This window comes from Euprymna scolopes, chromosome 19 (genome assembly GCF_053919585.1).
Source record: "Euprymna scolopes isolate OS-2025 chromosome 19, ASM5391958v1, whole genome shotgun sequence".
NCBI classification, from domain to species: Eukaryota; Metazoa; Mollusca; class Cephalopoda; order Sepiida; family Sepiolidae; genus Euprymna; species Euprymna scolopes.
In genome coordinates, this window is record NC_136500.1 from 46,600,026 (window position 1) to 46,612,486 (window position 12,461).

Sequence of the window (12,461 nt, forward strand, 5' to 3'; positions counted from 1 at the left end):
GTTGAACTTTCCCTTTCCTTTCAATTAACCATGACAAAAACCGGTTTATTTGAACAAGCTGTATTTTTGCACACATCGACGGCTTGATCATAAAGCAGATCAACCTAAATAACCATGACACCAAGTAAACTTGCACAGCAACAGAATAGCTAAACATGCACAAAGGAGTGTTTAGTTTTGGGAAAAGTTTAATTTTATAAAATGAGTAAACATTATCATCCCAAACTTGTAACAATCTACAATTAAAATTGACAATCTCATGCTGAACAAACTACAGCCATTATTTTACTAAATATCCATGATTTAACTTAATAGCTTCACAAGTGCAAATGGTGCTCCTTTGGTGGGTTATCTACAAGGAAAAAATATCTATTTCATGTTTTTCTTCAATTTCTTGTGTATGTCCTCCAGTGTTAGTTTAGACAAAATTTTGATTTACAAAATGACAAATAGATTTTAAATTAATGTAAGCTCTATTTACTGGAAAATATTAACTTGTTGAATTGCTGTACGTTTTTTTCTTTGAATGTTAGAGAAACATTCTATAATCCCTTTTTCAAAACCAATTGACAGTTTTCTTGCTCTTGTACAATGTTCATTGCAATACGAGGTGTTAGGGATCACATAAGTGTGGATTTGATTTACTTTTGTTTTATGGCATATCAACTCTTTGGGTTATTTAATGCCGAATAAATTTAGTCGGAAAAAGTTTTATCCTTCAAGTTGTTTATATCTTCAAATACTTATGGAGTTTGGTTTGGTTGTTTAACGGCACATCACCCCTTTTCGAGTTCAAGTATTTTGGCAAAAGTTTTTAGGTTTCAAGTTCTTCAAATATTTATTCATGGTTGTTTTGTAAAGAAACATGGTTTTGTGGGCTTTACAGAACAATTAAATTTTGCAAGAGAAAAGATAAAATGATGTTTAGTGTATTTAAGTCAGGAATCATCTTCAGACAGCCTGATCTGGTAGCACCAGAACTATGTGGGTATGATGAAGTATCAGTCATAGCCAAAGTGGAATCAAGCAAATATCTTGCATCCATAAGTAATAATCAGGGAAGAGAAAGGGAGTGTGGGGGGGGGGGTGTCAGGATTATTTGTGAACACAACTGTACATCCATATTCACAATAGAAAAGATAAATACACTTTATTTGACCGCACTTCCAGTGAAGAGATCCATGTCTTGGGGAGGTAGATGTCTTTCACAGTAACCAAACCCAAACCTCTGTTCTATCACTGCCCAATGTCACACCCCTGTACCTGTTTTTTCAAGTACTTGTATGGAAAGTGTTCTAATAAACTCCTAGCACTTGTCCTCTTGAAATACATACTCCCAACAAGCAGCAAAATTCCAATCTAGATGCTGTTAAAGAAAATTGATCATATCTTGTCTGTTTACCCTTCTACCAGCATTCATGTTTAGTTCAATGTTGAATAGCTAGTCAAGACTGAAGTTTTGTCCTGATTTTTCAATTGCTTTTGATCTAACAAAAGCCTACTAATGACTTCCTTGGCTTTTTGGCTAGGAACAAAGTGCAGTATCTGTTCTGATACACTTCACCTTTCCTGTCCTCAGTGAATGAGAACTCCTTCATAACCATATTTTTTTTTGTTCTTATCCAAAGTGCCGCTTTTTTTGGGGCAGGTGGATTTTCGCCCAGATTAAAAACTGACCTTGTGTTTAAATGTCCCTGTGGAGAGGCAAGTAAATAGGAACAAACTTACTAATGTACCCAATGCTGACAGACATTTTGCATATCTTGATCTTTTCCTGACAACTTGTCCTGATGAATCCTGATCCACTGTTTTGTTTCTGCTGGGATTTTCTAATCATTTATGTGGCTCAAAATCAAAACAGTGTGATCAGAACAGATCTTTCTATTGTAGAGCATCAATGCTTAATGGCCAACTAACAGCCTAAAAATTTTCATATTGAAAATTATACTCCATTTTTAAAGAATATTTAGTGTGTATCGCATCTGATCTGACTGGTTAATTATTGGTAATAAGAGCTTCACACCCTCCAAGATATTCTAACCGAAACCAAACAGGCAGTTGTGGCACAATCCTGAATGTGTCATTGCTATTGCTCCTAAAAATCATTCAACTGTTTTCAACAAAATAGATGCTCTAAAATCAAAGCTGCTTTTATAGTTGTTCACAACCATTGCAACAGATGCATAGTCCTATGCTTAATCCGTTAAATTGAAAGCAGCTGAGCAAAGGTCCTAAACAGATGCAAAACGTCTATTCCACCAATAGATCAGAGATGATTTTGTCAGCATCTGATAGACAAACCGTTCATAAAATAATAGCTCTTGCCATATCAAAGGCCTTTGATATGGTTTGGCACAAAGGTTTGCTTCATAAAATAGCTATGGAACAGTTGGAAATGTCTTAACTATCAAATCCTTTCTTCAATAGGTTTTTTTTTTTTTAGTGATGACCACTTATCAAGGCCTGGAAGCCACTCAGGGATAAGGGTTATTGCAAGTACATTACGTTAGTGTGGAGATTTGATGAAGTGTTTACTTAAGGGGGCGGTTCATTAGGAATTTGTTAACATTGGACTTGAAGACATCCAAGTTGTAGTCCGGTGGGAAGCAGGCAGACGGAACAGAGTTCCACAGGCGTGCAGTTCTAAGAAAGAAGCTTTGTTCATGGAATCCGCGTTTTGATTTAGGCACAGATATAGAGTGGGGGAAATTTTTCAGTGGATTCAGCTAGACAGGTGTTTTTCGTGAAAGATTGGCGAGGGGGGACCAGAGATTGGAGTTCAGACGAGCACAAGTAATGGACCGACAAAAATCTGAAACAGTATCAAAGCCAGCATGCCCGAAGGATCCGTTCTGGATCCAGCCCACTTTCTGATCTCACAAATCATGTTCTAAGATCATTCATTGACATTTATGTAGATGACAGCCATCTATATCAACACTTCGATGAGCATGTAGTGCAAGGAGGAAAATTATAGCTGGTTATTTTAATGCATCTAAAAATCAACTTTTTTACCATCAATGCTCAGGTCTCCACTTCGCTCTAATTGTAGTGAATGGCTCACTTGCTGAGACCTCGATAAGCTTCTAGAACCGACTCTTCACTCTAGACAAAGTGGAAGACTTACAAAAGTTGCCAAGTTTGCCAGAAAAATGGTTGTATCATTCTACTGCTTCAGAAAGTATCTCACTCTTGACCCAAGTGTCTCCCTGCAGAAGAGTCAAATAGATCCAAAAGTTGGAATACTTTTGGAACATCTGGGAAAGTGTTGCTGAGAGTACCATGCCTTGACAGAGTACAAGACTGACGGTGGTGGTGGTGGTGGGAAAAAATGTCCTCACAGAACCTCTTTCTCAGAGATTGTAGTCTTGCCATGAAAATATCAATAGTAGAGAAGTGCTCAGAGCTCCAATTCATATCTCCTCCCCATAAAACACTCACAGCAAGAACTCTTCTAGCTACAACCAAGAGTAATTTTCCTTTATGTGCACCCAAGAACAAATGAATCTTCCATGAAAATAGTTTAAAAACTGCCCGCCTATGAACCAATACCATAAAGCTGCTTCTCGGCTGACTGAATGGTTTTGAAGTCTAATCTTAAGTTCTTGAGCTGTCCTAAATAATTAAACTAGTCCTATCAACCCTTATCCTTTAGATACCTTTGTGTCTTAAGTGACTATTACATCAAATAAGATTGTTCACCTGTTTTTCTGGTTAAAATATTAAGATCAAGGATTAACTTTCATTTTATCTAAATTTAGTTCATGATGCAATTTTCAATATATCAGACTTTTCATTAAAAAGGTTTTTACAACTTAAATGTTCCTTAAATTAACGCATTCAATTAACTCAATGTTGAAAACGTTTTAATAAAGAGAATCAGGAAAGAAAACAAGATTTAAAATGAAATAATCATTGACCATAATGACCCTAATCTTAATCCAGTGAATTGTATTTAGTGGAATATGGAAAAAAAAATTTCTATTTGATAAAGTAGAAATTCGTGCTGAAGATTAATGAAAATTAAAGTTTTGACAACAAATTCTGGACTTCAGATAAATTGATCAATATCAATGAAAAAGTGGAAAGAACATCAACTAAATATTTCGTAAATATATCTAATTTCAATTTATCGGCCTCTATCCACGGTCCCAGTACTGGAACCCGTTACTAACCCTAAGCCCATGTGGCAAGATTCCCTAAAAAAAAAAAAAAAAAAAAAATAGCGAGAGTTCGGGTAGCTATGTACATAAAAAGCAACACCTAAAGATCTAAACAAGTGACTTGATAGTCTAATGAAAAAAATTAAAAGGGGCATCAAAATAATATTAAGACCTAAAAATATTTAAAATATTGAATATCTTAAGATTTATTAGAAAAGGAAACTACGAAAAGTGCTGATGTAATGATTATACGGATCCGCGTCCATAAAGCAGTAAACCAATTTCTAATTTCGTAATTAGAATTAGATTTACTGCGTTATTAAAGCGAATCCGTATGAAGTGATTACAGGTTTAATGGTCACTTGGCACACATTGAAGTGAGGTTATCTGTTCGAAGGTAAATAATTACAGTAATGAAAACAAACTAGGGTTGACGCATCCAATGATACCGGGTGAGAAGGCGGAGAGGAGATTTATTGCGTATACGGATAAAAGAATTAAAATATTTTCCAACCTATCACAATAAATGGAGTGGATTAAATAGAAACTTACGAATAAACTTTTCTAAACTAGTGTTATCAAGACTCGAGAGAGAAGTTAAGAAAAGCATACCCTACAAAACGGAAGAGGGGTGGGGGCAATTTTATCGGCTAGTTTTATCTGATTTTCCAACCGGTGACATGGCAAATTAATCCATCGTATGAATTTAGGGTTAGTAGTAGGGTTAAGGGAATGTAGGTTTTGAAAATTAGTAAAATAAGATTGAAAAGAAATCTAAAAATATTGGTAATAAAAATACTGGTAGCTATTTTGAGAGCTAAACGCTTCAATATAACCTTTTCTTTAGAGATTAAAAAAAAAAAAAAAAAAAAAAAAAAAAAAAAGACAGTGTTCATTGCATGAAAACACTTCGTTTTCCAAACAAAATGAACCTACCAAACCAACCATCTAGTGACGAAATGGCATAAAGACGTCCTTTAAACCCACCTGGCAACCCAAACAATTTTTTTTTTTTTTTTTAACGACAGAACTTGTTTGCCTCTCCACAGCGGTAGAATTAAATACGAGGAAAGTTTTTGACGTGGGAAAAACCCAAGCTTCCAAAGGCACACTGGATTGGAACAAAAACAAAAATGCCAGTATAGAATTTCTCCTTCACTGACCGAGGGCAGAAAAGATGAAGTGTAATATATCAGAACAGATAAATTTTGCTCTTAGCGAAGCATTAAACATTTGCACATTGGATATTTCATAATTTAGTATCAATTATCTCAATCGAAAGTTTTTAGGGGTGTGCGTGTGCCCCTTCAAAAGTTAGACATCAGGCCAATTTTTAATGTAGGGGAAAAATCGGCTCGTCCAAACAGGGGAATGGATCTGAATAAAAATTTACCCGATCGAGCAAAGTTTCCTACAAGAGTCATATGTAGGAGGGGGTGCCCAGAAAACTCGTCCCCGGAAAACTCGTACTCGAAAAAATCCCCCTTATTGAATAAATATCGATTGAAAACATTTTATTACCGTTCTTAAATGAGATATTGTTTTTAAAAGAGACTATGCACCCCCATATTTCTAAAAATTATTTTTAACTATTGCTTTAAAATGAACAAACTTGATCACTGAGTTAAAATACGAAACCAAATATTTATTTTAAAAAATACTAGCCATGGAACTCAACCCCCAAGGAGTACCAATACCTTTTCTGTATTTTCTTTACTTTTAATTGCCGCTTGGCCAAAACCAAAGTGTAGTATCTGTTCAGATGCGGCACTTCCGTTTCTCGTTCTTTCAGTGGAGGAGAAATCCTTCACGACAGAGACAATTCTTTTTGTACCTTTTCTCCACGTTAAAAAACGACCCTGGGGTCTAACTGTCCAGTGGGAAAGCATTGTAAATAGGTATAATATAAAGCTATAGCCGTGATAAAACACGCATTTTTAGGGGGTGGGCAGTACAGGCCGCCGTATTTTCAAGTTTTTGGTATTTTACTTTAAGGCCTGTCTCACGTTCGTATAGAACAAAATTTTTTGTAGATTTCGATGTGCTAAAAACGAATCTGCAAACTGTTTCCGTCGCAAAATGTTTTCATAAATTACTTTTTCGAAAAGCGAGTGACGGTATCAATTTATTAAAACAATTGAAAAGTGATCACCAACGTTAAAAGTTAATTTAAAATTTAGAAGTTATCAACGAATCCACACAAAAAAAAAAACGCGAAAAAGAATTTTACGAAAGGGAGAAAGCTTATTCAGGTCCGCCTTTACTCGATTAAATAATTCGAAGAAAAAAATGTTTTATTTTTTATTGTGCAATAATTTCAATGTGAAATTGAAAACATTAAAGATTATGAAACATGAAAATCAGCCGCCACATCGACGGAGGAAATCTCGCCTCCTCCCAAAAGGAGGAGGGGGTGTAATGCCTGGGAGGATGATTCGCGCACAGACGAAAAAAAAAATTAAATGTATTAGTAGAGTGTATAAAAAAAAAATTTTTTCTACCAGAAACGAATTTGAGCTTTTGATTAAAGTGTAGTATCTGCTTTCTAGTATTACACTACAATATAGTGTTGCAGAAAACAAATCCTTTGAAACAGATGACTTAAAGTTCCAAATCCAAAGTACCATTTTCGGGCAGGACTTCCCCATATTAAAAATATTGTGTCCAACTGCCCTCGTGGAGAAGCAAGTAGGAATTATGAGAGAACTGCATTTTCTGGTCATTAAAGAAAATTTTTAAATTACATGTTGATTCCAATGTTATTTCTTCGCCATCGGAATTAATCCGAGCTTGAAACTTGCGCATTTGAAAGAAATGCCTTTAAAATAACGGCACAACTTCGTGGCAGCAGGCAATACTGATGACGAAGCAAGCATTAAAAGTTCAAGGTTTTTGTGAAAAACATTTGACCTTTGTACTTTTATAAGAAAAAAAGTTGAGGCTTTTAAATCACGCTCAAGTTGGAAAAATTGCCAACATTTAAGGGTAAGGAACAGTTATATTCTGAAAATTTTAGAAAATTAAAATTTTTTTTAGCATTGTTGGTAATTATAAACCCCCTCAGCTAAATCAGTCACCCACACCCACATACATTTTAAGATGATTACATGTAAAAATCACATTTACAATGGGGGATCGGTTTCGCATATTTATTAATCGTACAGGAAATGTTTTATTTAAATGTTACTTAACGGGTTATCCGATCATGAATTAAAATTAATGTAACTTTCGGCAACTGGTTCTGGTTCAGTAGGAAAGAAAATAGATCTAGTTTCAACGTTTATAAAATGACAAGAATAAAAGTTACCCCCTACTAATTTGATCCCGGGTGCTCCTGAGGAATGAATGCTACAGCTCAGGTCACACTGAATCCAATGATACAATGTTTGTTTAAATAAAGAATGCTGGCTAAATATACTGTACGTGTGTTTGCTTGTGCAGATGTAAGTTATGTATCTTATGTAGTTCCTGACTTTCAGGCAGACAAAGTTACATGTTTTCTTTATCATAGAAAAGGAATCTTTTCAAAACTGAGGATAAGACGACGCGGAGGTGGGGGGGGGGTAACAAAGGATTTTTTCTAGTCTGGGAAAGACTACACGAATCACCCCATCTTTCCAACACAGTTGTAAAATAGAAAAAAAAAATGAGTCATACGCAACGAAGTCGTTCATTTTTCATCATTTTAAGTGCATAAAAGAACGACGCCCGTTGCCATCACTGAAAAGAATTCACCGAAGTGTTTAAGTCTTTAATCCACCCCGCCGCATTAACTCCAGCTGCAAGAGGAAAAATGAAGGCAGGTGTCATTAGCTAAGACGAAGAGGGGGAGGGAGGGGGCTGAAGAAAATCACTTTCTTGGAAATAGTAATTTGAAGATTCCGTAGTCTAAATTTTAAACGTTAGATTTATAAAAAAAAAAAAAGTTTTCGGATATGCTGAAAAGGAATATCGCATGGAAAATTAGTGCAGACAAATAGTTTGAGATATAAATACCTGTTTTATGCAATGTAATTTCTAGTAGTTTGAATTGGCCGCCATCTGTTTCAATGAAATGGTTCAGTGAGCATGCGCTGAACTGAAGTCTACGAAATGCAAACATTTATTCATTCAACGTCATTTCTAAAAAAAAAAAAATTACTTTCACGAATTCAAATTCAAGAAAATTCGGTCAATGTGACCTGGCCCCCCCCCCATCATGTTAAGGACTTTCCGAATTACGCTGAAAAAAAAAAAAAAAAAAAAAAAAAAAAAAAAAAAAACTGAGGGTTTGCCGCCCGTGATTTACATTTCAAAATACAGGTATTTATATCTCGAAAACTGTCTGCGCTAATTTTCCCAGCGATATTCCTTTTCAGGTTACCCGAAAACCTTTGAAAATCGTCGATTTATCGAAAAATGTTGAGGCGTCTCCAGTTGGCGTAACAGAGCACTGCCACAGCACATTTAACCTTTTTTTCCACCAGAATTTATGCTTGTTGTAAGGTTGAGAAAAAGAATTGAACTGATATTTATTTAAAGAGAAAATAAAAATAAGTCAAATTAAAACAAACAGGTAGAATGTTCTAACATTAACTTTATTAGTTTCAATTAGGGACTATTGCGCAATTAGCGTGTAGATCGAACTAATAAAAAGCAGTTTGTGTAGCTTACTTTCCATAAGTATCGTCATACCACAACTATTTGCCCCCAGTGAGCACGGTTGAACATCGAAAACATCTTTAGTATATAGATAAAATGTATATAAATAAAAAGGCATACATTAAAAATAAGTTTTACTATCTTGTGACTAGTCTTCAGTATAAGTAAAATTTTAAATTCTGTAGATATCCCAATCCCTTAAATGAATGGTTTGTGTAGCCACAATATAAAATAAATTATATATATATATATATATATATACACACACACACACGATAATCATGCACGTATGTTACCGTGCTTAAATAACATTTTGAAAGCCATTCTTAACATGGGGAAGGCGTTTTGTAACTATTCCGTACTTCCACCTAAATTAAATACCGTGAAACTTGAAAATAATATTAAAAAAAAAAAAAAAAAAAAAAATAGCACGGAAACAAATGCATAAACACAGACATATATATGGTACTTGTACAGTTTAATCAAGACATTAAAAAATTGAAGTTAAATGTACGTATACGTTATGGAATGAAGTTCTTCGAAAAAAAAAAAAATCACTTAACTTCAAGTAGTTTTTTTATACAAAGAAAAATAAATGATATCGAGCAAAAGGTTCGATTTTAGGAAGAAAAGCTAGTATTAAAAGATGGGGAGGGGGTATCGGCGCTTTCAATTGAGTTATCTCCCCATGGCGTGTTCTAAAAATCCAAACATTTAAATTTAAAGAGGTCTTCAACCTGTCAAAAGGTGTTTTTCCGCTGTAAAAAAAAAAAAAAAAAAAAAAAAATACTCTAGCAAATTAAGTGAATTTTTTTTTTTTTTTTCGGAGAAAGCGGATAATATAAACTTTTTCGATATTTTCATTTTTTAATGTCTTGATTAAACTGTACAAGTACCATATATATATATATATATATATATATATATATATATATATATATATATTACCTGTAGTCAGTACTGCTAAAATACCGAAACAAACTATATGAAAAACCTTGGAAACACATTGATTCAATGACTATTCGCTTGAACGACTGTCTCCAAATTTTACAACTTGTTAGAAAGAATGGTTGTGTCGGCTAGTTTACGAATTTGAAAAGTGTAAACCTTTCCTACTCAACATTTAATTTCATGTAAATACGTTTAGAAGGTCAATCTTAATACAATGTCTGAGCTATTACATAGGATACCGTCCTTTCAATCAGCACATGGGTCGGGAAACTACACGTCCATCGTATTTGAAGGAGTTTAATTTCAAACATTTGGGATAAAATTCAGTACTTATGCATTTATGAACCGTACTGAAATAACGTTATTTAGCAAGCTATTCTTAACATGGAGGGGAGTTTAAGATATCGGGTTTTCAGATTTAAACGTTTAAAATCTGAACTTCCCAGTTCAAGTTTTATTTTGTTAAGCCTTTAGATTAAGACGTTATTTTAAATATAAATATTAGTGTGGACACCGGTGAAGAATTTTACGTCATTTTTGACGGGTGTATATAAAAGAAAACATTTTTCAGAATGATGCAGAGAAGTTACGGTGATGAAATAACGTTATTTAAAAAGCCATTCTTAACATGAGGTGGGTACCGTTTTGTAACTATGCTGTACTTTCGGTACCGTACTTTCACCCGACAATTTAGAAGGGAGCGTAAAACTAACTTGAAAACACTATTGCAAAATTATATACCCCCCTCCACACACAGGGGTTTGTATTACTGTACACAGATTCGAAAACGTCAAAAAACAAATTAATGTTATCAAAGGCAAGATAAGTTACTTTTCTGTCAAACTGGATATATTTTGTGTTTTTATTCAATGTAACATGTTTATTCAGCTGGAAAAACATACAGTGTTTACCGATGTATTGGAAAATTCAAGATGGCGTCTGATTCTCTCTTTAACACGGTAAGTTTGGGAAAAGGTGTAATAAATAAAAAAAAACATACAAAATACTATTAAAAACCCGCCGAATATATGTCAACCTATGTCACGGTAACATATTGAGCGAGTTTTTAGCAGTATTTTATCCGGTTTTTTATTTATAACACCTTTTCCCAAACTTACCGTGTTAAAGAGAGAATCAGACGCCATCTTGAATTTTCCAATACATCGGTAAACACTGTATAGTTTTCGAGCTGAATAAACACGTTACATTGAATAAAAACACGAAAAATATATCCAGTTTATAGAAAAGTAACTTATCTTGCCTTTGATAACATTTATTTGTTATATATTTGTTTTTTGACAACTTTTTCGAATCTATGTGTACAGTAATACAAACTCCACACACAGTATACACGTTGTTTTGCATAAGCATTTATATGTCTCTACAAATTCATGAGCATGTTTCGGTCAGCCAGTTACAAATAACTAGAGACCTCTTCAGGTGATATTGCTTATACAAAAGTAGAGTCCGTAATATAACACGTAAAAATTTAATACATACCCAGAGTGGAGTCGACCAGAACTAAAACGGCCAGCCCAAGTACGACAATTCCAACAAAAAACGTATACAAGTCTCGCTTCATTTTTACAGCTTTTTGGCTCCTTTTATTTTAGAGGGTCCTCGCAGATTCCTTCCTTTTTCTGTATACAAATACGAAAAATACAAATGTATAATCAACGTATTTTTATCAACTTTATCTTTTAAACACGATAAATATTACTTTTGTTTTTAAAAAAAAAAAATAAAAATAGCTTACCTCTTATTTTTAATGAAGGAATACCTACTAAAGTAGGAAGGGCTACTATTTACATAAAAAAAGTATATTCCGATTTGTGTGTGTTGCTTATTTGCGTATCTTTTCTGTCACAAACAAACGTCTCTTTTGTTGGGTTTTGGCGATTCGGTAGCGAGGGATAGGTATTTTTTTTCCGTCCTTACACCAACAAAACAGGATAAAGCTTCAACTTATTTATTTTTTTTTTTTTGGAGTGGGGGTATAATCCAGTGCTGCCCCGCCTTTCGATCAATCAATCACTTTTCTTATATCTATATACACAGGCGGTGGTACCTATACGTGAGAACACGCAACTGTGCGTACCTACTAGATATATAAAGAACAACTAAAGGTTAACACAACCAACAGTTAGTAGAAGCAGCAATGGCGTCCCTATAGATACAGACAGGGTAGGAGGCGCGCGCATACAAGTGGTGAGTGGGAGTAAAGTGTCATAGAGAGGAGGTAAAATGAAGTCAGGAGTAAAATATTATTTTGATTGGTCAAAATACAGCACAGCTCGCGTCTGATTGGTTATAAATATTGTTAGGGTTTCTCTAATGAATGAAACAAATGACACGTGAAACATCTAGAAAACATAAATAAATAAATAAACAGCATTTTTTTTTTTTATTTCAAGACTAATTTAAAAAAGTACTTACAACGCAGGTGATTATCCGTTCGGTCTAGTGAAGCTATCCTTTCAGGCATTACCTTTACTACGTGGGATTAATGCCGGTTGATTGATTTACGACATAATCACGTTGACACACCGGTTCTCGTAAAGATCACAATTGAGTCTGGCCAGTACCAGATGGGTGAAAATTTGAGAATATCCAAGCGTTGACACCTTCTTGCCAGAACAACAAAAGCCGTCACCATCTTCCCTGATCGGAATATACATACGCCTAAGGATTGCTTGTTAATTTGAT

The 12,461-nt window shown here is 34.4% G+C and overlaps 1 protein-coding gene across 2 annotated transcripts in view; it reads right to left on the minus strand.

Annotated features, from left to right (window-relative positions):
* Positions 1-11,980, minus strand: part of LOC145303553 (uncharacterized) — a 138,919-nt gene extending 126,939 nt beyond the window's left edge. For both annotated transcript variants that reach the window (XM_080145058.1, XM_080145057.1), the window contains exons 1-2: positions 11,512-11,980; positions 11,256-11,395 (exon numbers count right to left, since the gene is read on the minus strand). In XM_080145058.1, coding sequence (XP_080001184.1) covers positions 11,256-11,337 — 82 coding nt within the window. In that variant the 5' untranslated portion in view covers positions 11,338-11,395; positions 11,512-11,980. The remainder of the gene's footprint in view (positions 1-11,255; positions 11,396-11,511) is intronic.
* Between the last annotated feature and the right edge of the window lie 481 nt (positions 11,981-12,461).